The 24,763-nt window shown below is 45.2% G+C and overlaps 1 protein-coding gene across 1 annotated transcript in view; it reads right to left on the bottom strand.

The window, feature by feature from the left end:
* WNT3 (Wnt family member 3) overlaps positions 1-21,262 on the bottom strand; it is a 46,405-nt gene extending 25,143 nt beyond the window's left edge. Inside the window, exon 1 of the mRNA XM_083709773.1 lies at positions 21,095-21,262. Coding sequence (XP_083565899.1) covers positions 21,095-21,174 — 80 coding nt within the window. The 5' untranslated portion in view covers positions 21,175-21,262. The remainder of the gene's footprint in view (positions 1-21,094) is intronic.
* Positions 21,263-24,763: the final 3,501 nt, after the last annotated feature.

Genomic DNA, 24,763 nt, shown 5'->3' with positions numbered 1-24,763 from the left:
CCCTTGGGCATTTTCTAAAGCCTTTCCCCTTGTGATCCTTTATTTTCACCCCTGCTGAGAGTGCTCCTTATCGAAAGGGCAACCGCAGACATTATAGGCATCTTTAACCCCACCGGGCCGTTTCCCTGGCTACCTCATTAGAAGATGCTTATACCCTCTTGTCCGTGGGGGCGGGAGGTTTCTGCTGCTGATCCCACAATGGAATCAGCCCACCATGTAAGCTGCACGGAAGTCTGCAGCTTGCGCTGGGAGGGATGATGGCTGGAGCAGGCGGCCAACGGAGGCACCATCGAAATGTGGCGAATGGATAATAATAATAATAATAATAATAATAATAATAATAATAATAGTAATTTATTATTTGTACCCCGCCCATCTGGCTGGGTTTCCCCAGCCACTCTGGGCGGCTTCCAACAAAGATGAAAGATACACTAAAATGTCACATATTAAAAACTTCCCTGAACAGGGCTGCCTTCAGATGTCTTCTGAATGTCAGGTAGATGTTTATCGCTTTGACATCTGATGGGAGGTTGTTCCACAGGGCGGGCGCCACTACCGAGAAGGCCCTCTGCCTGGTTCCCTGTAACTTGGCCTCTCGCAGTGAGGGAACCACCAGAAGGCCCTCGGAGCTAGACCTCAGTGTCCGGGCAGAACGATGGAGGCTCTCCTGAGCTTGCAGCCCTAGGCCGCAAGCTTCCTTGGGAATCTAGGGGGCCTTCCCTCTCAGGAAGACTTGCTACCAGGCAACCTTCTCTGCTCCCCTCTCCTCCGACCTTGTCAGACAAGGGCAGGGAACCTGGAACTCTCTAGATAGCGTGGGGCTCCAGCTTTCATCAGCTCCAGGCATCAGGGCCAACGGTTAGGGGATAAGGGAGTTGTAGTACAGCATGCTACATCTCCCTGCTACATTTGGTGGTAGGCCGCACATTCCTTCATATATGAAAAGCATGAAAATAATAGCAATAATAATAATAATAATAATAATAATAATAATAATAATAATACTATATTTATTCCCTGATGGCAAGGAGATGAGTAATGATATAACCTTTAGAAGACATCTGAAGGCAGCCCTGTGTAGAGAAGCTTTTTTTAAAATGTGTGATGTTTTTATGGTGTTTTTATCTATGTTGAATGCCTCCTGGAGTGGCTAAGGCAACCTGGTTGGATGGACGGGGTAGAAATATTATCAATCCCACATGCTGCAATCAGCATGCAATCAACACAACCAATAATAATAATAATAATAATAATAATAATAATAATAATAATAATTTATTACTTATACCCCACCCATCTGGCCAGGCCTTCCCAGCCACTCTGGGCAGCTTCCAACAAAATATTAAAAATACAATAAAACATCAAAACATCCCAAAACAGGGCTGCCTTCAGATGTCTTCTAAAAGTCAGATAGTTGTTTATTTCCTTGACATCTGAAGAGGGTGGGTGCCGCTACCGAGAAGGCCCTCTACCTGGTTCCCTGCAACCTCACTTCTTGCAGGGAGGGAACCTCCGGAAAGCCCTCAGAGCTGGACCTCAGCGTCTGGGCTGAACAATGGGGGTGGAGACACTCCCTCAGGTATACTGGACCGAGGAATTTTAGGGCTTTAAAGGTCAGCACCAATACTTTGAATTGTGCCCGGAAATGTACTGAGAGCCAATGTAGGTCTTTCAGGACGGGTGATATATGGTCTTGGCGGCCACTCCCAGTCACCAGTCTAGCTGCCGCATACTGGATTAATTGCAGTTTTTGAGTCACCTTCATTTTTTTTTTAAAAAAAGATTTTTATTAAGGTTTCAACAAATTTTATCATAACAAACAAAACAAGACAACACAATAACAAACAATAAACAATATAAAACATAAAAACAAACAAAAATATATACCGGTAAGTTCAACTCTTAATTTCATGTAACTTGCTTTCCCAACTTCCTCACACCGCCCTTTTCTGTATTCCAATTTCCAGTTTAGTTTCAGCAAATTCTTCCTCTATTTTGACTGATTTTAATATTGCTTAATTTCTTTTAAATTAACCATTACCGCTACTATCCACTTATCTTCTAATCCCCCATCATTGATTAATTTTGCTGTATTTCTTTACTTGTTACTTATAAAACATCTTTGCACATTCCTTTCAACTTTGTCACTAATGCCACACTATCTCTATATCCTGCATCACTTCAAACAATTTACAATGAGTCACCCCACGTAGAGCGCATTGAGGTAGTCCAAGTAGGAGATAACCAGAGCATGCACCACTCTGGCAAGACAGTCCATGGACAGATAGGGTCTCAGGTTGCGTACCAGGTGGAGCCGGTAGACAGCTGTCCTGGACACAGACTTGACCTGAAGAGCACTTATAACAATAGGGCATTAGAATTGTAGACGGGACCACAAGAGTCATCTAGTCCAAACCTCTGCAATGCGGGAATCTTTGCCCAATGTGGGGCTCGAACTCACAACCCTAAATTAAGAGTCTCCTGCTCTTGCAGCTGAGCTATCCAGCTATCCACTCAATTTTTGCATCACCTCTGAGCAATCCCGGGCAATTTCTTTGGAAAAATGAGAGCTGTTGGCCCTGCAATGCACTAGTGAAAATCCTGTGTTTCTCCTGCTGTCCCACCCAGCATGGCCAGGGGTCATCATCCAGCAACCATAAAGAGGGCCCCAGGCTTCCCAACAGTCTTAAGGAATGGTTTCATGAGCCAAGACAAACAGTGTTAGTACAGGGCTTCCTCAGGGTTCAGTGCGAGACCAGGCTCAGCCCCTGAATCAACCCAATTTCAATACAGTGGTACCTTGGGTTACAGATGCTTCAGGTTACAGACTCCGCTAACCCAGAAATAGTACCTCAGGTTAAGAACTTTGCTTCAGGATGAGAACAGAAATCGTGTGGTGGCAGCAACGGGAGGCCCCATTAGCTAAAGTGGTGCTTCAGGTTAAGAACGGACCTCCAGAACGAATTAAGTTCTTAACCCAAGGTACCACTGTACTAGCCCTAAACCCTTCGGCTTCGAATGAATCATCATCACCATGGATGCTAGTTTAACTGCCTGTTAGTTGAACCCAACGTTTGCTCCTCCATACCTACCAATCATCTCTTTGCATCTGATGAAATGGACTCCTAAGTCCACAAGTACTTTGAGCATCTAATGCCAAACCTGGCATTATGGTGCTGACCTATAAAACCTCACGTCTCAGGACTTCAATATCTTAAAGACCGCCTGTCCCCATACGAGCTGACCCAGACCATGTGCTTGTCGTACGAGGCCCTTGTCTATGTCCCCACTCCCTGAGAGGTTCAGAGGGTTGCCACATAAGAACACACCTTTTCTGTGGTGGCTCCTCGTATTGAAAGGCTCTCCCTACAGAAGCTCAACGGGCGACAACATTGCAAGACTTTAGGCGTCTGGCTAAATCATTCCTCTTTACCCAGGCCAGGCCTTTAGCCTATGGCCTGTGAAAGGTGGTTCTGGGGACTGTTATTATGATTATTTTACTATTATGCTGTCTGTTATTATGCTGTCTGTTATGTTTATTATTATGATGCACTGTCAAGTGTGTTTTTAATGCAGTACACTGCCCTGGGATCTTGTGATAAAGGGTGGCACATAAAGCTAAGAAATAATAATAATGATAATAACGATGATGCCATAGTAAATGCGCAACCGCAAAACTTTTCTCTTTTTTTTTGCTGCAACAGGAAGGCAAAAAGTCTTTGACAATCATTGCAGCTGAAAAGAGTTTTTCTGAGCATGTACAAAGCGGCATTTCCCTGGCTCTAAGTAATCAGGATCAGAAGGTACAGTGATATCCCAGATGCTTTTATTGAGGTTTCCGGCAATCAATTAAAATAAATAAATAAAAGCCCCTTCCGGTTCTTTTACTGGGGATTTAAAGTGTGGGGTGGGAGCCTTCGACAAGCCGTATGTCGTTGAACTCTAGCTCCCATCAGCCCCAGCCAGCATGATGCTGGGAACGGTAGTTCAACAAGAAGTTCCCTGACAATGCTTTGAAATAATATATTCAAATTTAATACTACTGGGGAAATGGGGAAAATTATGAATGCTTCCAGGGGATATGATCTGCAATAAGCACACTGTAAAGTCTAAACGCTTGAGGGGTGGGGTGGGTTATCAGGCCAGATTCGGGGCGTTAGTTGGCAGGACAGGCCCCTGTAGGTATGGAAGCTTTTCCCTCGTACAATGAGAGGTGTGGCCCGCTCTAAAAAGAAGAACCATCTCCGCAGAGCAGCAGTGCTGAGCTTTGGCAGCCTTCCCTGCCTCGGGGAAGCGATTAGGTTGAGATAATTGCTCTTTAACTGGCTGCTTGCTTTGTTGTCATTACCTCTGGAGGTAACCTGACTTGGGGGCAAGAAGCAGCGGCTTATTTTTAGCAGCAAGGAGAGGTACGAAGTTGGCACCAGCTCCACTCTGTGCCTCCTCCTCCTGCCAAAGCCAAGAGGACTTCCAAGTTAGGTAACTGGGCTGATGACTTGGGATCGGGAAGTGTTCCTGTTTTGAATGCTACAAGCTCCGAAGAAATCAGGGGTCTGGGGCGGGTGGGAAAGAGACTGGGACTTAGAGCTAGAGAGAGATGTTCGAAGGAGATCTGGGGTGGTGATGGTTGGAGGAAGCTAAGCGGACATGTATGGAAGTGAGAGCTGGACCATAAAGAAGGCTGATCGCCAAAGTATGGATGCTTTTGAATTATGGTGCTGGAGGAGACTCTTGAGAGTCCCATGGACTGCAAGAAGATCAAACCTATCCATTCTTAAGGAAATCAGTCCTGAGTGCTCACGGGAAGGACAGATCGTGAAGCTGAGGCTCCAATACTTTGGCAGCCTCATGAGAAGGGAAGACTCCCTGGAAAAGACCCTGATGTTGGGAAAGATGGAGGGCACAAGGAGAAGGGGACGACAGAGGACGAGATGGTTGGACAGTGTTCTCGAAGCTACAAACATGAGTCTGATCAAACTGCGGGAGGCAGTGGAAGACAGGAGTGCCTGGCGTGCTCTGTCCGTGGGGTCACGAAGAGTCAGACACGACTAAACAACTAAACAACAACAACAAAAGCGGACATCTTAAAACCAGGAACATCATGACCAATCCAGATGTCTATGGGGAAAGGGGAGAAGGCCTTTCAGGTGCAGGGAGGCAAGCTTAAAGGACCCTCTTGAAGGTATTCAGAATGGCAAAAACAACCATTAGTAAGATCACTTGCTATTGGTTTGTTCATTTAAAAGCATGGCATGTGGTGCAGCCTGGTATTAAGCAGTTTCCTTATAGCAGTTTGTGTGTGTGCATGGGCAGGCAAAATTTTATTTCCCTCCTCTATGCTTGTATGGTGCAGGGAAAGGGGATTTTAACCTCGCAGCACGCACACCCAGTGGCGTAGCATGTGGGGGGAGGGCACGGGGCGCGAAATTCCAACCCCTGGTGCTGCCTCGATACAGCTACATGCTTCTGTCGCTGGGCTCCGTTGAAAACGGCTTCTCTGTGTGATCCAGGAAGTGACCTTGCTAGAGAAAGGAACAACTCTTCTTATCTCTGTGATCTCCTGGGTGACGTGGACGACATTAGGCAGTTGAAAGTGCATGTGTTCTCCATTTGTTTCCTTCCCTCCCACCTCCCTCTGCATGGCCCCGGGCCCTGGCAACCCACGCTATGCCACTGTGCAACCCTCCTCTCCTAACCCCCTGCTCCAGGGCAGCATCCCTCATTCTTAGTCATGCAGTTTAGTGCTGATGGGAAATGCGGGTCCAACAACAACAGGAGAGACACAGGAGAACAGGCTTCGTCCGCCCCACACTTTTCTTTTCTCAACTGAACCACAACGTTCCATTTCAGTGTTTAAAAAACATTCCCCCCCTCTAATTAAAAAAACACATACACTTACACGTACTAATGAGGGAGTTCCTCCGTATAAGGAATAACCGCTATATCATTGAAACATCAGAACCACTGATGTTTTATTGTATTTTTTAATATTTTGTCGGAAGCTGGCCAGAGTGGCTGGGGAAACCCAGCCAGATGGGTGGGGTATAAATTATTATTATTATTGTTGTTGTTGCTGCTGCTGCAGTTCGGTGTTCTCGTTCTACTTCCAAGCTTTTGGGGTGTACATCCCCCTCCCAGATTCTTATGCATTTATACATACAGTGGTACCTCAGGTTACGTACGCTTCAGGTTACATACGCTTCAGGTTACAGACTCCGCTAACCTAGAAATATTACCACTATTGCTACGGGCCCAGCATGCTTGCTGTTGCATTTCACACACAAGAGGTTCTGTGTACCCGATTGTACCAGTCACAATCACCTCAAAAAGTCGATTGTAGGGTTGGAAAAGTTTCAGAAAAGGGCAAGTGAAACAGTCAAGGGAATGGAATGATTCCTCTATGTGGAGAGGTTGTAGGGTTTGGGGCTTTTTAGTTGAGAGGGAAGTAAGAGGTGACATCAGTGCTTTTTTTCTGGGGGTACACATACCCCTAAACATTTTGTGAATCTAAGTTTGGCTTCATTGAGGGGCAGTATTTCAATATGAGTAGGAAAATGAGAGTACCCCTAAACATTATTATTTTTGGGGGGGGGGGGAAGCACTGGGTGACATTATACAAGCTTATGAAATTAAGCACACCATGGTTAGTAGGGATAGTTTTCCTTCCTCTTTCGTAACACTTGAACTCGTGGTTATTGAATGAAGTGTTGTTGGAAGGTTCACACAGCTCATAGTCATAGCTGTCAGCCTTCCCTTTTTTTGGTGGGAAATTCCCTTATCCCAGCACCGTTTCCCGCTGCTATCCTGGATTGTTAGATATCGCGTATACTGTCCCGGGACAGGGGAGGCTGCTGATCCCTTATTTTTGAGGCTGTTGATCCCTTATTTTCAAATCTGAAACTTGACAGCTATGCTCATAGTAAACTATGGAAAGTGCTCCCACAAAGGGATGGCCACCAACTCAGATGGCTTTAAAAGAGGATAGGACAAATTCATGGAAGAGAGGGCTATCGATGGCCTGTAGCCACGAGGGCCAAGCTCAGAGGCAGAAATGCTTCTGAATGCCAGCTGCTGGAAACCCAAATTTGTGGGTTTCCTACAGGCACCCGGTTGGCTTGTGAGAACAGGATGCCAGACTAGATGGTCCATTGACCTGGTCTAGCAGACTCTTCTTGTGGGAATGTTCAGGGAGGCAGGAGAGGATATATTGTTTAATTATATCCTTCCCAACTTGTGTTAACAAGTCCTGTGATTTAGCAGAGTAACATTCCCCTTTTAAAGTTACACAGCCGATAGGTTTGCCAGGCTTGCATAAGCCTCTAAAATAAGTTTCCTGGTAATTCCCCTTTTATTCCCTCCTAAAAAGAATAGACGCGACACAGCCTTGTATGAAAGTATAAAAAGAGTTTACTCACACGTTCTGTTCACAAATGGATCCCAGAAGGCAGACTTAAGTTACAAAATATATACACGTGGAATCTATCCCATAAGGAGATAGTTCCTTTGTCTTCTCTTGGCTGGCCAAGAGAGCATCTCGAGGAATGGAGTCAGAGAGAGATGTGGTGGCCAGTCCTGTGCTCTTGTTACCTGCACAGGTAAAGTCACGCCCACCTCTGGTCGCATGTAGAGGAAGTTTGTCCCAGCACAGGAGGAAACAGGAAGTTTATCTACTGGCTGGACAAACATCCCTCCTCATGTCTAAACATGTCCACTCTAGGAATGTTGTATTTGACTGCTCTGTGTTTCACACCCCACACTTCTTAGGAGGCCTGGCATGCAACTCAACTACGACAGCCAGCCAGCAATGCAGGTGTGCCATTTGGGTGGCCCAAAGCCTTTGGGGGGGGGTGAACTGCCCCATATTCTTGTTCATATATACGGTATCTATATTGGCAGTTATTGGTTTGGGCACAGTAGCAATTATGCTTCCTGTAGGGTGCCAGTCTCTCAGTGACATGGGGAAGTCTGGATAGCTCAGCTGGTTAGAGCGTGGTGCTGAAAACACCAAGGTTGCAGGTTCGATCCCCGTATGGGACAGCTGCATTTTCCTGCACTGCAGGGGGTTGGACCAGATGCGATTCTATGATTCGAGACGTCATATCTCTCCGGGCCACACTTAAGTATTAGGGGCCAAGGGTTTTACACCCCAAAATAACATTTGGGCCATTCCAAATCTAGAGTTGGAAGGGAGACTGAGGGTCATTAGTCCAGCTCCCTGCAGTGCAGGAATCCTGGCCACAGCTGTCCCTAGGTGGGCTAAAACCACCAACCTGGTTAATCCACTGGCCTATTGTGCATCAAGGGAGGGGTTAGGACACATGCTCAAGCCCATAACGTCTTGTGGAGGAGCTCAAGTCTTGCAAGGAGTCTTGATTTGCCTCGACAGTATAACCTGTGCAGGTTTCACCTGCTTAGTCTTTAAAACTGGGTTGCAGAAAAATTGCGCCCTTGCTGCGGCTACCGATTTCGTTTCACCTGCTCGGCTCCTGCAAAACCGCACCTGGCTCCTTTGCAGAGGAGCTGAGCTGTTGCAAAGAGCTCTGCTTCAATCGCAGCAATTTAGTGTTTATAGAGATTTTATTCTGCTCTCTCAATTGGCGGTATGGCTTCCTAAGCGGTTTAGCCGCACTTCTGATGAAGCTAACTCCGACTCGAAAGGCAAAGATCAGCCCTGAATCAGTGCGTTTCCCAGGTCTGAGACAATTCATTTCAGCAGGCCACTGTTTCCTAGAAAAGGACCTTCTTTCCAGAGTACTTCCTTAGCTGCTCTATAAATAACAACAACGATAAATAAAGACACTCTAGTATTGTCTTCCTGTAGCTACTGCTGTTTTCCTGCTTTGTTCCCTTCCCCCCTTCTCTTTCCATTTTGCAGCCCCTTAGCTCCTCCACCGCCCCGCATCGTAGCACAAAGAAAGAAAGGGGGAAGGAGAAACAGGTTTAAACATTTTTCAGGAGTCTTGTCATCGTTTATCAGATCAGCCTGGAGCTTTTAGGTTGGGAGCTTGTCAAGCTGCGCTCCGTCCCCTTACTGTACGGCAGCAGTTCACATTCCACAAAGTTTGGTCAACTCCTGTTGCACCTTCCAGCTACCCCAAGCACCTTCCCATCAACCCATTTGCTTGCACCGCCCCAAATCATCATCAGCAGTAGCAGCAGGCAGGCTTTACTCTCACTTCCAGGTAAATGCATCTCACATATTGCATTCAACAGGGAGCTGCTGCAGGCACTCAAAGTATGATATATACAGATCTTGCAAAAGCATGTTTGTGACATTTACACACTGGGTTCTTTTTTGTAGTTGGACACTTAATGCGTGAAGTCAGGGCCAGATTTAGGTTTGAGGAGGCCCTAAGCTACTGAAGGTAATGGGGCCCTTTATATGTCCAGCTGTCTTTTGTCAACAACAAATTGTTGCTGTTTTTTGTGTTGTATATACTATGCGGTCATTTGTAGACCTAATAGGTATCTAAAGCCATTTGCACATGCAGAATGTAGGCATCCTATATATAGTAAAGGTAAAGGGACCCCTGACTATTAGGTACAGTCGTGACCGACTCTGGGGTTGCGGCGCTCATCTCGCTTTATTGGCCAAGGGAGCTGGTGTACAGCTTCCGGTTCACGTGGCCAGCATGACTAAGCCGCTTCTGGAGAACCAGAGCAGCGCACGGAAATGGTGTTTACCTTCCCGCTGGAGCGGTACCTCTTTCCTTGCACTTTGACGTGCTTTGGAACTGCTAGGTTGGCAGGAGCAGGGACCGAGCAACGGAAGCTCACCCCGTCGCAGGGATTCGAACCGCCGACCTTCTGATTGGCAAGTCCTGGGTCCACAGCACCATCCACGTCTGTTAACCCTATATATAAACTAGGGCTATTTTAGGGAGCAGGCTAGCAGGTGGGGCCCATGACTTACATCACAGGAGCCTACACAACACCAAACACTGTTGCTGTATGTAGGCTTTATTTTATTTGTTTTTTTATCTTATATTTTGGAAATGTACATCCAGTTTTTTGGGGGGGCCCAAGAGAGTGGGGCCATAAGCTATAGCTTGTTTAGCTTATACGTAAATCCAGCACTGTGAAGTGCTCCCTCTGCAAGGAAATTATGTTCTGGCAGTTAGGGGTACAGGGGGAAAAATAGATTTGATTTGCATATAAAGCCATATTTATCAAATTTGCACTTTCCCAAACAAGATGAGAACTGGAACTCTGCCATCCTTCAAAATCTCGCCTCTACAAATTTTACATTGCAGTTCTCCAACCAAACAACGTTTATCAAAAATGCAATATGTCTTTGGCGGGGGGAGGGGACAGTTATAACAGATGAATATATTAATGTAAATAACATCAACTTGCATTATATTAGGATAAAACTCCTGTAAAAAATGTGTACATTAGTCCAACCTTCAGAGAAAAAATGTGTGCACCGGGAGAAATTCACACTACAATCCTGAAGGATTTTCATGAGGATTTTTAAAAATGAAATTTGCTGCAGAAGCCTGGAGAACTGAGCTTAAGATTGAAAAAAAAAAATGAGAAACTGAGAGAACCAGAACTTGACATTACCTTCCGTCCCTGCTAGCAATACAATCCTATGCACGCTTACGTAAAAGTAAATTTTATTGAGAGTACATTTCTTATTACGGTATGTTTTTATATTATGCTGGAAGCCGCCCTGAGTGCCTAGGGAAACCCAGCCAGATGGGCGGGGTAATAATAATAATAATAATAATAATAATAATAATAATAATGGGCGCCCATTCTTGGTAAGTGTATATAGCATTGCAGCCTAAAGCAGATTTGGATGAAATCCTAATTTTAGACTCCTTTGTTGGAATCCCCATCTGGAAAAAAAAGTTTGAAGTCTGATATTTATGATATGGTTTGAGTCCATTCTGTGTTTCCCAGAAAGGTTCACCTTTCAGCTATTTTTGTTTTCCTTTCAACATTAGCCAGGCCTTTTTAGAATTAATTTTGCTTCTGTTGATTGTTTTTATCTGGCTTCTAAGATCTCGCTGCCTTTTCATTACCGTGCTTCGTAATGGTTTGGATTGGTTGTAGCTGCCTCATAATTGCTCTGCATTTTCTTGTTATGTAAGCTGCCCCGGGAATTTTTATGGAACGGTAATTTGCAAATACTTATAATAAATGCTATAAATACAACATCCAATCTCTGATGCCCCAGGGAAAGGATGAGGGGAAATCCTTCCTTACTTCATTGGATGGAATCACAGAGATGGAAAATCGCCCAAACATCTCCATGAATTTATGCAACTGTGTCAAGGCACTTTGATCCCCTGTTTGCCAGCCTAAACTGACTGTCAAAACATAAAAAGGGATTCCACATTTTTTAAAAAATCAGTGCTGAACCCCTGACAAGTGTATATGTTGAAGGGTGTTAGGCAGGCCACGACAGTGGAAATAGGCTAAATAAAATTGTGGACAAGGAGGGCATCTTGCCGGCAAAACCAAGTTTATTTTTGCAGGAGACGGTGCCAGATAGAAATGTCATGTCCAAACTAGGAGCATTTCTCCCTTTGTGTAGAGAGAATATAATCAAGCAATTTGCCATTGCAGCAGACTTCTTCCAAGGTCTCTGATATTGTTATTTGGTCAGCCATTTACGTAAGTGGGTACCGTTTGCATTCCTAAACTAGGCACTCAGATGGCAACAGTTTTAAAAGAGTGCAAAATATTAGATATGCACACAAATATACTGTAGTCCATGTCAGGGGAAAGGTGCATCTTAACATTTACGGGCAATTCCTACAATTCAGGTGGACCTTTGGTTGTTCTTGAGATTAACCAGTAAATATCAGAATTTCCTGAAATTTCTTACTGGGCATCTTAAAATCTTACAGCTAAACATTAACATGCAGTACTTTTATGGCACTCAGTACAATATATTAAGGGATGCGGGTGCCGCTGTGGGTTAAACCAGAGCCTAGGACTTGCTGATCAGAAAGTCGGCGGTTCGAATCCCTGTGACGGGGTGAGCTCCCGTTGCTCGGTCCCTGCTCCTGCCAACCTAGCAGTTGGAAAGCACGTCAAAGTGCAAGTAGATAAATAGGTACCGCTCCGGCGGGAAGGTAAATGGTGTTTCCGTGCGCTGCTCTGCTTCGCCAGAAGCGGCTTAGTCATGCTGGCCACATGAACTGGAAGCTGTACGCCGGCTCCCTCGGCCAATAAGCAAGATGAGCGCCGCAACCCCAGAGTTGGCCACGACTAGACCTAACGGTCAGGGGTCCCTTTACCTTACCTTACAATATATTATGTTTTCAGGCATTTAAAAGGGTGTCATAAAGAAAATAAAGGCCACTAAAGAATTGGGATGGGCAGTTGGTTTAGGGCAACTGCAGGGAGGTGGAAAAATGATATAGGCGTCTGAGATTGTCCAAAGTGCTTTTGCCCTTGCCTCTGATGGCAGCTTCCATGTTGGGAGGTTTTCACAGAACGGTTGGACAGTCATCTTTCAAGGATTCTCTATTTATCAGTGTCTGTCTCTGAAGTAAGGATGAAGGTGAGATGATCCTACATATACCCCATAACACTGTGAATCTGTAGCCTGGCCTAGTAAGTTGGGCAAGGATTTGATGGTATTTAGCTTAGAGCTTGTTTTTACTGCCAAAGCTCAGCTCAGCCACTGTCTCCCTTCGATGGCTCATCCTCCAAAATTCATTTGCGTCACCTGGAAAGTTGGCACGGATGCCGATTTTTTGGATTTGCACGGGCAAAACGGCGGTGGCATCTCATTGGTTCACTTCAGCTGCCGCCTGCCCACTGACTGGCAGCTAGCCCCCAACATTATCGGCTGCCAAGTTTTGTTCTTTTTAAGCACGCAGTCAACATTTTGGGTGATGAAAACGAAATCCAGTCTCTAAAAATACTTCTGGGTCCGAGTTCCAGAGTTGGAGAGGAGCCGCCAAGAAAGCCTCTCTGGGTTCACTTCTCTGAGTGCTCTTGTGATGAGACCCCAGGGAACTCGATACATTTTGTTTCCTGACGATGGCGGGTTTTTGAAGCAACCACAAACCGCGCCACAAAACATTCACAGTCCTCCTTGTGTTCTTGGAGGGGAATGACTACTTGATTTCACGTTTTACTAGTACAGGTATGAGCCTTGAACACAGAACCTGTGGAGGTTCAAGTTTGAGTGTGTAGGTCGCAGCTGTTAACTCTCCCCACACTGAATTACAGTGAATAATTTTGGTTGCTTCTGCACTTTCCTTCTTCAGGGATACATATATATTGCCGCTCAGGACCCCAATACCTTAAGGCAGTGTTTCCCAACCTTGGGTCTCCAGCTGTTTGAGGACTACAATTCCCATCATTCCTGACCACTGGTGTTGCTAGCTAGGGATGATGGGAGTTGTAGTCCAAAAACAGCTGGCGACCCAAGGTTGGGAAACACTGCCTTAAGGAATGCCTGTCTCCATATGAACCAGAATCATCTCTTGAGGCCCTTCTTTAGATGCCTCCTCTACGAGAGGTCCGGAGGGTGGCAACATGAAAATGGGCCTTTTCTGCATGCTTCCCCTAGGGAGGTTTGGCCATTATACACCTTTAGGTGCCAGGCAAAATCCAGGCCCCTGGCTGATTGACATCCAATGCCCTTTTAATAAGTGTTGGGGAGTGTTATTGGGTGGCTCTTGTTTTTGCTTTTATTATGTATGTTATATTGTGATTTTTTTCCCTTCTTGTTAACTACCCTGAGACCTCCAGGTATACAGTGGTACCTTGGTTCTCAAAACACCTTGGTACTCAAACAACTTGGAACCCAAACACTGCAAACCCGGAAGTAACTGTTCCGGTTTGCAAACCTTTTTTGGAAGCCGAACGTGCTCCGTTTTGAGCGTTATGCTTCCAATTTGAGTGTTACGCTGAGGTCTGCCTGTTTTTTCTATTTATTTTGCGTTTTTGTGGCTTTTTTGTGACTGTGTGGAACCCAGTTCAGCAACTGATTGATGGTGTGACTGCAGTACATTGTTTATTGCTTTCATTTTATGGATCAATGGTCTCGTCAGATAGTATAATTCATGTTAAATTGCTGTTTTAGGGTTGTTTTTAAAAGTCGGGAACGGATTAATCCATTTTGCATTACCTTCTATGGGAAAGCGTGCCTTGGTTTTGGAACGCTTTGGTTTTGGAACAGACTTAATCCGGAATGGATTAAGTTTGAGAACCAAGGTACCACTGTATACAAATTTCATAAGCAACAACAACATATAAGGTATCTTAGGTGTTTCACTTAAACAAGACCTGCCTGCACTTTGAGATCAGCAGATGAGGCCCTCCTAGGAGTCCCTGAGTGGGATGAAATACATGGTATAAGGGCCTGAAAAAGGGCTTTTTTGGTGGTGGCTCCTTGTAATTAGAACTCTCTCCCTACTGAGGTATGTCTGGCCACACCTCTCTATGGTTATGTGCACATCACAGCTGACTCCGGCTTCAGCATGCTCTCATTGCTGGTGTTTGGAGCCGAGTGCACATGATGTCGGCTGCAATTCGTAGCTTCTTAAGAAACGCCCCCCTTCGACGCGCCAGCTTCTATCCCTTTTGAAAACGGAAGCTTGAGGTGTGTACATTCCAGGCAGCTATTGCTCATGGGGCAGGCAACAGCTTCATTGAATTGGAGTTCAGCACAGGGAAATGAATCAGGTTATGGGCTTTGGGTGGAGACATCCTTGCTCCATTTATGGAGCAATGTAGGAATACCACCTTAGACTCAGCAATGGGGGGGGGGGAAGGGGGAGCAGAATGGACTCACTGCATTTCAAACAACTAACGCGTACATGCTTCAGGCAGTTAGTCAAGAAAACACCTATTTTCAAGGGGGTATTTGGAGAAGGAGACCCCTGGTTGCTGCTTCTGCTCTTAGCAATTGCCGTTCAGTGATTTGTTGTGTGTTTTTAACAGTGGTGTAGCGTGGGGGGTGCAGGGGGGGCCGGCCGCACCACATCTGGGGGTTAGGGTTCGGGGGCGCAAATCCCCGGCTTAGGGGGCGCAAATCCATGGGTTAGGGGGCGCAAATTACTTGCCTTGCCCCGGGTGCTGACAATCCACGCTACGCCACTGGTTTTTAATGGACTGCGGTATTTTATTTATTTAATTTATTTATTTAATGGATTTAATGTATTCGTATCTACTTGTTTTTCTTGTGGCCTGTGCAAGAAGAAGCCATTAAATAAATAATAAATAAATAAGTGATCCCAAGCGGTATTTCAAATGTGATGAATTGCCTACAGTATTAGGAGCAAATGTGCAAAAAGTGTGTATGCGTCTATATTGCTGTGTGTACACATGTTGGGAAGTTGCAGCCAAGTGAGATTTTTCAGAACGCGTAAATCCAATAAAACAGATGTATACTAGATACACACACACAAACATATCTATACATTTCCCCCAGAAATTTCAGCATGGCACTGCTGTACAATTAGAAAATGCCATTCCCTATGAAGCAGCCCTAAACCTGGTCCTTTCTTTGCAACAAGTTACACCGTACGTAACTGCTCCAGTGATCAAACTGCTTCCCCCATGTTAAACTGATCTCCTTTCATCACCTGATATGCTCGAAACTGTTTCATCTTCATTTAAGTTCCCTAAACATTTCCCCTTTCTTTTGCAATGACAACACACCAGCCTGCTGGGCTCTAGAAACAGAAACACTTTGCAAGACAGCTGCTCCTCTGCAAACCGTTCTAAATAAGCTTTGCAGTAGTTGAGCTGCTGGATCAAATCAAACCAAGGCAACAGCTCCCTCCCTCAATTTTTGTGCCATGGGTCAAATAGAGGGCACAGGGCGGGTAAGGGTCTTCAAGGTTAGGAGGAGGGGTCTCAGTGGCGTAGCGTGGGTTGTCAGCACCCGGGGCAAGGCAAGTAATTTGCACCCCCTAACCCGTGGATTTGCGCCCCCTAACCCGTGGATTTGCGCCCCCTAACCCTAACCCCCAGATGTTGCGCCCGGTGCACCCGGCCCCCCCTGCACCCCTCACGCTACGCCACTGAGGGGTCTAAATCTTGTATGTATGGTGGTACCTCCGGTGACGAACTTAATTCATTCCGGAGGTCTGTTCTTAACCCGAAACCATTCTTAACCTGAGGCACGCTTTCGCTAATGGGGATTCCCGCTGCTGCTGTGCCGCTGGCGCATGACTTCCGCTGGCATCCCGGGGCAAAGTTCACTACCCAGAGAACCTACTTCCAGGTTAGTGGAACTCATAACCCGAATTCGTAAGGAGGTCGGTACGTAACACGAGGTTCCATTGTACAGTAGTACCTCGGGTTAAGTACTTAATTCGTTCCGGAGGTCCGTTCTTAACCTGAAACTGTTCTTTACCTGAGGTACCACTTTAGCTAATGGGGCCTCCTGATGCTGCCGCACCCCTGGAGCACGATTTCTGTTCTCATCCTGAAGCAAAGTTCTTAACCTGAGGTACTATTTCTGGGTTAGCGGAGTCTGTAACCTGAAGCGTATGTAACCTGAAGCGTATGTAACCCAAGGTACCACTGTATTTAGTTTCACATTTAGTCCTATGCAACTGCACAGCTGTCAACTTTTCCCTTTTCTTGTGAGGAATCCTATTTGGAATAAGGGAATTTCCCTAAAAGAAAGGGAAACATTGAAAGCTATGATGCAACAGGCTGAAAGCCCTGGTGTGTGTGTGTGTGTGTGTGTGTGTGTGTGCACATGTGTGCATGTTCAGGTTATATGTGCTATTTGTACACAAATTCGAATGTTATTAATGTGGACGAGAACAAAGTCATTGAGTGTGCACTGGTTTAAGTAAACCTTCTGTGGTCTCTGGCCTATAATTTGCGTCTTGTTTTGGCTCTGATTCCTGACCCTGGCATTGTCACCTTCTGCCTCCAGGAGAAGGCCTTGACCTCTGACCCCTGTTTGACCCAGACATGGCCTAGGTTCATAGAGAACATTGGTACAGTATATCCTCCTGCTTGCAGGTCGCACCTTCGGCTGTGTCTACACATTTTTGCACTCATCCTTGGGCTGAATTCTGCAAGGCATGAGAATACTGCAAGCACATGCCTTGCTACCCTTTTTTGCTCCATGGCACCCTAGGTCAAATCTCCCTTTTCTTTTCTTTTTAAGACAACAACTCCTAGAAAGACGTTTCCAAATTCTTTGCAGGAGCATGCGCCTTGAGTAGTGGCGATACCATTCCCCCCCCCCCCTCAGCCTACTTTATTGATGATTTTATTCTGTGAACTGCCCTGACATCTTATAATGAAGGAATTGTAAATCGAATAAATCTAATACATAAATAAATGATTTGGGCTGGGTGTGGTCACAGAATTCAACACATTCGTTGCGGAATGATAGCACCGTCTGAACGGTCTTGCCCAGGAACTGGGAGCTCTGTTTTGGATAGAGATTCTTCTTTTTTGCAAAGCTGATCTTCCTGCGACGACTGCTCTTCGCATTAATCTGCAAACACCACTTGCCCTTCCCAACTAACTGCCTGAAGCTATAGCCCTTGCAACAGCTCTCTCCGGTTTGTACAGATCGGAACACACCATTCGATTCACGTCAGTGGAAGGATGCGGAAAACCTCCACTGGATTGCACTGACTATGCCTAGTCTGTTTGCCAACAATACCGCCTAATGGCAACTGAATGATGAAATATGCAGCAGCTAACACATCAGATGTGTTAACGGAAGCCAATTAGGACAAGCAGAAACGACAAAGCAGCAGGTAGAAAGTTAGCGAGATAAATCGTTTCCTCATAGCAGGGATATACTGTACATGCAGGCAATTCGTATTAGAGGGTGAAGCTAAATATCTTTCTTGCCCATGCTACTTGCATTTTGCATTGCCGTTTATCCCTCCCCCAGCACAATCCTTGCCTCATCCCCAGAATTCCAGACAAGTTGGAAACTGTGCAAACATTCCTGCTCTTTTCTATTTTCCCCGTATTACTGCCACTCCATCCTTGTTTCCCAGAACCACACCTCTAAACAGTTCCTCTAGAGAAGGTACCACCTGCACCTGAATTTCAGACTTTGCAGCTGGAATAAACTGGATACTTTTAACCCGACAAGTCTAAATTTGGCCCCATATCCAGAACTGCATTCCTAATTACATTATTTCTTTTTCAGATTGCTGGTTAGACTGGAGAATTAGGGAGGCGTTGTCTGCTTGCTTGTTTGAAACAATGAGGTATAAGCATTTTAAAAGGTAGAAGTGGATTGCGACTCTCCCAGCTACCTGGGTTTAAAAGTCTGTGGCTTGCTGCTGATCTACAGCTTCCACCTCATTGCTGAAAAAGAGCTAAGTAATTTATTTAAATACTTGCCAGCATTTGTGTTCTTTCAGATTGCGTTGCTCAGTGTTTGTTAAACCGCCAAACCGTGAAGGGGCTTGAATGGGTATGTTTCAGGCTATAGAATCTGCCTCTATTGCATTGTTTGAAGGTTGTATTAGGTTGCAATTCTATACACACTTACCTGGAAATAAGTCCCATTGAACTCAATGGAGCTTACTTCTGAGCTGACATGCATGTGGTTAATTTACTGTCTAAGCTCTTCCCAAATGCATTTATCCTGCAGGGGGAGTTGCAAGGGGCTCTCTGGCTTGCTCCAGATTTGAAATTCAGCTCTTTGCAACCCATTTCTTAATATCTGGTGAAAAATGCAAGGTGGAGGAACTAACACTTTCTATCTGGTCTCTCCAATGTGGTGCCCATGGGCACCACAGCACTCTCAGACACCATCCTTGGTTCATGACAAAGCTCTTATGTCTCTCCAAATTTTTATTTTTATATTGGAGAGTTGTTGGTGCTTTATTCTTCTTCATGGGGCAAGCACTGCTTTTTTTGTCTGTGTTTCATTTGTTTTGGAATGTGTACAGGTGTTTCAGCTGTTTTGTCTGAACGTCACTAGATTTTCTCCTGGGAAATGAGTATTTTGTGATCTCCACAATAATTTCTCCCAATATCCCGAAAGGCTGGGGAGCCCTGCGTTATGTCAGCCGAAAACAATAAACTGGACTGGAAGGGGAGGGAAGCAAAAGACTAAAAGGCAGAAAATATCCAGAGTAAAAAGATAGATCTAGGTTTAGAACATACATATCAGCTTGTGACAAATGTACACTCAGTTTCAACCGCACATTAATGTACTCAAATCTGCAATCACCTTTAAACGAAAAGCAAAACAAAGTTTTTGGTCTTAGTACTCAACGAAATTCTTCTAGTATTTGCCGTCCTACTTCATAATCGTCGAAGCAAAAAGTTCAATTCAGACAATGATATATTGCCTCCCTGAAATGGTTGCTGACCCTTTAAAAATCCGATCTCCTAAAATATGTTGAATGCAAACCCTGTTAAATTACGTATGTTACGTCATCTAGATTCTCGCAACCAGAAATTTCATCCTTTGTTTTCTATGAGGTCATTGAAGATACCCCTTAGTGGATCTGAGGAGGTGAGGACAGGTTTTTTTGGGAAACTATAGGGAAAGAAGGCAATTAATCCCTTCTTATTGCCATTATTTGAGAAGGCTAAAAGAACAGATCTTGTCATTGAAATATTGAGATACCTCTTTGTGTTTCAAAAGTGGTTGACTTAATTAAGATTTAGGGGCCTGTTTTGGTCAGAAAACCCAACTGGACTCCCTGAAAGCTGTGTTTGGTCACCAAATGTATCTCTCATTGTCACTTTCTCCAATTCTAACAAAGCTTTTAACTGTGGTGTTGTTCAGAGGTGCCCACTAAACAATACAGGAAGCTGGTTTTATCAAACTGGGGTTAAGAGAGATCTGATTAATCTAAATGTTGAATTGAAGAAATATCCTGGCTGTGCCCTCAGTGTATGACTCATGTCCATAGAGCCAGGGAAACGGGCTTGTTTTTGTCGGCATTTAAGTCTCTATATTATTCCCACATAACGAGACAATAATAATATAAAATACTGCCCGATGTGCTAAATGTTCGTTCTTCCATGTTTTTAAAATAGGGAAACCAAGCAGAGCTTTACAGTAAACATCGGATTTCAAAATACGGTCCCTTTTTAGCCTATTTCCACAGTCTACTTTAGCTCATTTCTTTGTTGTGTCGGCTTAGAAAGGACTTAAGGAATGAATAATATGAAAAGGACTCTTGAAAGATGGAAGAGGGGCTTCTTTAGGTGTTACTCAAGTTAACATTGCTTTTGTGATTTCTAGTCACATTAGGCTGAGCATTTTCCACCACATATACTTCAAGGAGGAATCTTAACAGATCAGGAGAGAAATTCCCGGGAAGGGAAACTGAATTATTAAATGCTGACATCTTTCAATGAACCTTAGATTTGCCTTTACTGTAAGTCTCTGCCCCCCAAAATACAAAGTCTTTGACCACATTTTCTTTAGTGATTGTCTTTTTGGTTTGTTGGAGCCTAGATACAACTCCAATGGGAGCGAAAACTGCTTATTTGCTTTTCGTGCAAAGTGGCAAAGTAAAATTCCAAGCCGTTACAAAAATCTTCGTCAAATCAGAACTTGTAACTTGCTTGGTTTTCGTTAACCGTGTTTCTGTAGCCCAATGACTTTACATACGACCAAATCATCATTATTAAAGAGAACAATTGTAGCATAGCCAAAGAAAACAGACACACACTACCCATTCAGGTGAACTACTTAAGAGGAGACTGAAGGATGGTCACATTATTTAAAACGAAAAGACACATCTGACGAAGGGCCTTTTGAAAAACATTGTCAGTATTCCATTGTGGTCCTTGCCAAAACACTTAATAACAATGAATCTGAATTATACTTCTCCCTCTGAGATGCCATCCTTTGCAACTGGCTTTGCAACATTCTCGTCCGCTGCCTAAAAATTACATTCAGAGGCGTTATATCTAGCTACTGAGGGCTGAGGCTGGGAGGCGAACTATCAAGCTATCAATGCAAAAAATTATTAAGAAGCACGTCACCCTTCCAAAATGAGAAACCTTGCATTAACCGTGGAAAAAGTGGGAGAATAGAAATGTGTGAATGAAAGCAGGGCACTAAGAGAAAGAATTGAGGATGTGCAGAGACAGGATGCAAATGGGAAAAACAAGCTGCCAAAAGTTTGAGACGAGGGGGAAAGTTAAGCCTTACCACCAAATGGGATAACCGGCTAAAACGTTGGCATCACCGAGGAGGAAAGCTAAAATTAATCCGAGCACGTGGTAATCCATTAGTCCAGGCTTGGTGCTGAGGAGAAGACCACTCTCCCCGAAGTTTGCAGAAAAACATTTAAGTACAAAAAAAACAAGGAAATCAAAAAAACCCAGGCCCTTTCTACCCCCACCCACCCACCCCCACCAAAAACAGCCCAGGGAAAAGTCTTCTCGAAGTAGGGAAAATGACTTTATGCCTTGTCAGAAATGCACCTCACTGAACCTTTTCCCCCACCCACCCCCGACGATCTACCCAAAGCTTCTATTAAAAAGTGCTGCGCTTTGGGGATGTCAGGAGACAGCCAATCGGATTGCATGGCCTAAGGTAAGGGATGAGCCTATAGTTCAGAGCTGTCAATCATTCCAACATCTTTCTCTCTCTCTCTCTCTCTCTCTCTCTCTCTCTCTCTCTCTCTCTCAGCCCCCCCTTTGCTTTTGCAACTTTATTCCTACCGCTTGCCAAGGGAAGGGAACAGACAAACCTTGAAAGACAGTTTTCCAGGCTAACAAGATTTCTTCTTTATATATATTTATATATATATATATATTAAAAATCTCCCAGGGGTGTGCATTGCATGGCCCATCTGGTGTGACACGATAAGGCAAGGCTCTTGGAAGGTAAGGAAGGGGGGGCGGGAAGGGGGAGGGAGTAACTGGATTCTGAATTTCGTTTCAGTGCAGGAAAAACGCACGAGATGCAGCTAAATGGCAAAAAGCAAAATTCAGTGCAGCTCACGATGTGCAGGTCCATGTTAACTAGGCACCGAGTGACCTGTTCCTATTTTATTTAGACATCTTTCCCACCCTAGCTCAAGGGCTCAGGTCTGGTTAAAATTCAGCTTTTCGCTCACATTCTTCGCAGGGCACTTTTGAGACTGAGAAGATCAGTTCACTGGGGTGAGGAGAGATTCTCTCCTTCACAGAGGGTTATCCCAAACCTACGAGAGGCATGGCATTTTGCCCAGAGCAAAAGATTTTTGGGGGTTTGTGTGTGTGTGTGTGGCGGGGGATTTTTGTACACTTGATGTCAGAAACTTCCTCCCCCTTTGCGTGCACGTCTGAATGTTGTTAAGGTGCGAGCAAGAAAGAGGGAGGCAGAGGCGTTTTGAAGGGGATGGACGCCAACAGCCGGTGCAGTTTCATGTTAAAAATTGAGCGCATGGAAAATGCCCAAAGCGATTCATATGAGCAAGAACTTTGGGTGTTGCATGTCAAACGGGTACGCAATATGGACCTGCCTTATAAATTCATCGGAGGAGCGTTCTGTACAATTACACTGACCTGGCAGGCTAAAGTGGTACAATTCTGGACAGCACCGCTTCACATTGCAGGAGAGAGAGGATGTTTTCTGAATGCTTCCTGGCTTTAAACAGCGACACCCTGGGAGTAGTAAACAAGCGTATCAGAGAGAGAATTATGCTACACATTTCTCTCTTGCAGCCTGTTGTGTTTTGTTTTTTTTCATGCCAGTGGAAAGATTTAAATGAGGGAGAAAATTCAAAAATACGACATCGCCTTCACCTGAATTTTTAAGTTGTCCGATGCAGAATCTTACCATCTCAGCCAACTTCTTCCTTCTGCCTGACACCCAGAATGGGCCCAGAATTATAATATCTGTGGATACACACACCACAGCCCACACAAAGACATGAGGGCATATTGTGGCTTCTTAGACCATGTTAGGTCAATCCATGCATGTGATCTGACATCCAGAGCCTTGCCCCATGTCCTCCTTTTTCAGGAGCTACACTTCAGCTGCAGGAGCTACTCCCTGAGTGAGCCTGCCAATCTCTGCTTGCTTCCCGGCAAATTTGGCCATCTGGGGAGGAGTGCTTCGATTTCAAAAGCTGGTTGGAGGTTTTATCCAAGTGCTGACAGCCGGTGAATTTATTTTGGGGAGACCACTTCACTCTTAATTGATTTTGCACCAGTTATTATCAAATAATTGTTTCACTGTATCTGTTGCTAGCTGCCTTGCACATCAAAATTGCCAGGAAAGATAAGGCATCGAACCCTTTAAATAAATAAAACACTGACACTAAGGATGGGTGTTACAGTGCTCATACTGTAATATAACGGTAGATTCATTACATATGAAATGTGCCTTGGTGGATGGGGTTCTGCTCACGACCTGAGCTTTGTTTATTGTGTGGCAAGTTTCCTCCCCCAGTTGAAATGAAGACACAGACACGTTGCTTTAAGGTTAATGGGCGTGAAAGGCCACAACTTTATTGATTATGGAATTGAAGGTATTGGCCTTAGGCATTGGCTTCTATCGACTACCCGGCATGGTGACCGGGAAGGGTTGAACACACCGCAGGAGTCCTGTTGAAGTACGCCAACTAGGATCCCACGGGTGTCACCACTCGGGGGCGTGCCGGAGGCCCTACCTCTCCAGGCTTCGGACAAGGCCACGCCCCCCTGGGAGTCCTCTACCGGACTACCCCTTCTCGTTGGGGGAAGGTGATGGCGCTCCCTTCCCCCCTCCTTTTTCCTATAATTTGCCCCATGCCAATGCCTAACCGCCAACACCGTGAAAGTTGTGACGATTGCTACGAGGTAGGCGAAAAAACCAACTGGCAGGAAGTGCGCCAATTTGGAAAAATTCCTACCAGGCCCCTTGCGGCGACCAACCGAAGTCCATAGCAAGGCCAATTCTAGCTAAACCTAAGGGTGGGTGGGATGGGAAAACCGCTCAGCTGCTGGGCGAGGGGAAAAGAGGGCGGTCCCTGGGCGTGCCTGGCCTTAAGTAGCCCAGGCCGCGCCTCCCCTCGCCCGCCGATTGGTGGGCTGGGTTGCAGGCACGCCCAGGGATTCCCCAACTCTCGCGGGGGGCGAGGGAAGCCCCCGCGAATGTGGGAGTGTCCTGCCCACAACACCCTCTCCTCTTCATGCTCGGAAAGGGCTTTGCCAAATCAATCAATATTGATTGATATTGATTGATTGTCATATCTGAGGACTGACGGCTCATCACCAGTAGCAGCCATATGTGTACATTAAGAGTGACTCCGTGCGACATGACTTGAATGGCACAGCTAGATCCAGTGTGTGTCTGTAGATAAACAGATGGTTTTACCTCACAAGCAGGTGAGTACAGCTACAAGACCTTTCGGAGTTCCTACAGCACTCATGGATCATCGGGTGATTAACAAAGTGTGTTTTGTGACAGAGAGCGGGGATTTCAAATTTGATATCCCGCAAGCAGCGGTTTACCACTCCAAAGCATGCGCAAGTTATGCAGCTCGCTTTAAAAAGAAGTTGTTATGTACTGAGGTTCTCACCCTGGGCCAGCAGGGGGATGCTGTAGATAGTTTTCACTCAGGTCCACATATGCAAATAAGGGATTGAAAGTGACGTTCAGTGATTGGATAGTTACAGAGAATGGTTACTGTTGCGTTCTAGTGGAGCTCTATATAAGCAGGCTGGCTGAACCCTTCAGTTCAGTTCTGTTCTGGCCTGTGAATAAACAAGAGCTGTTTGAAGAATCGCTGTGTCGTCTGATATGTTCACCCACAACTTAACAGAAGTAACTTCATAATTTTAAAATCATAATATAAATGAATGCAAGTGACAAGCTGAAATGGTCATTGCAGATTAATGGGCACAT

Source organism: Podarcis gaigeae (genome assembly GCF_964106915.1).
Source record: "Podarcis gaigeae genome assembly, chromosome: 13".
NCBI classification, from domain to species: Eukaryota; Metazoa; Chordata; class Lepidosauria; order Squamata; family Lacertidae; genus Podarcis; species Podarcis gaigeae.
The sequence above is the reverse complement of the archived record's forward strand: the minus strand, read 5'-3'. Positions and strand labels throughout refer to the sequence as shown.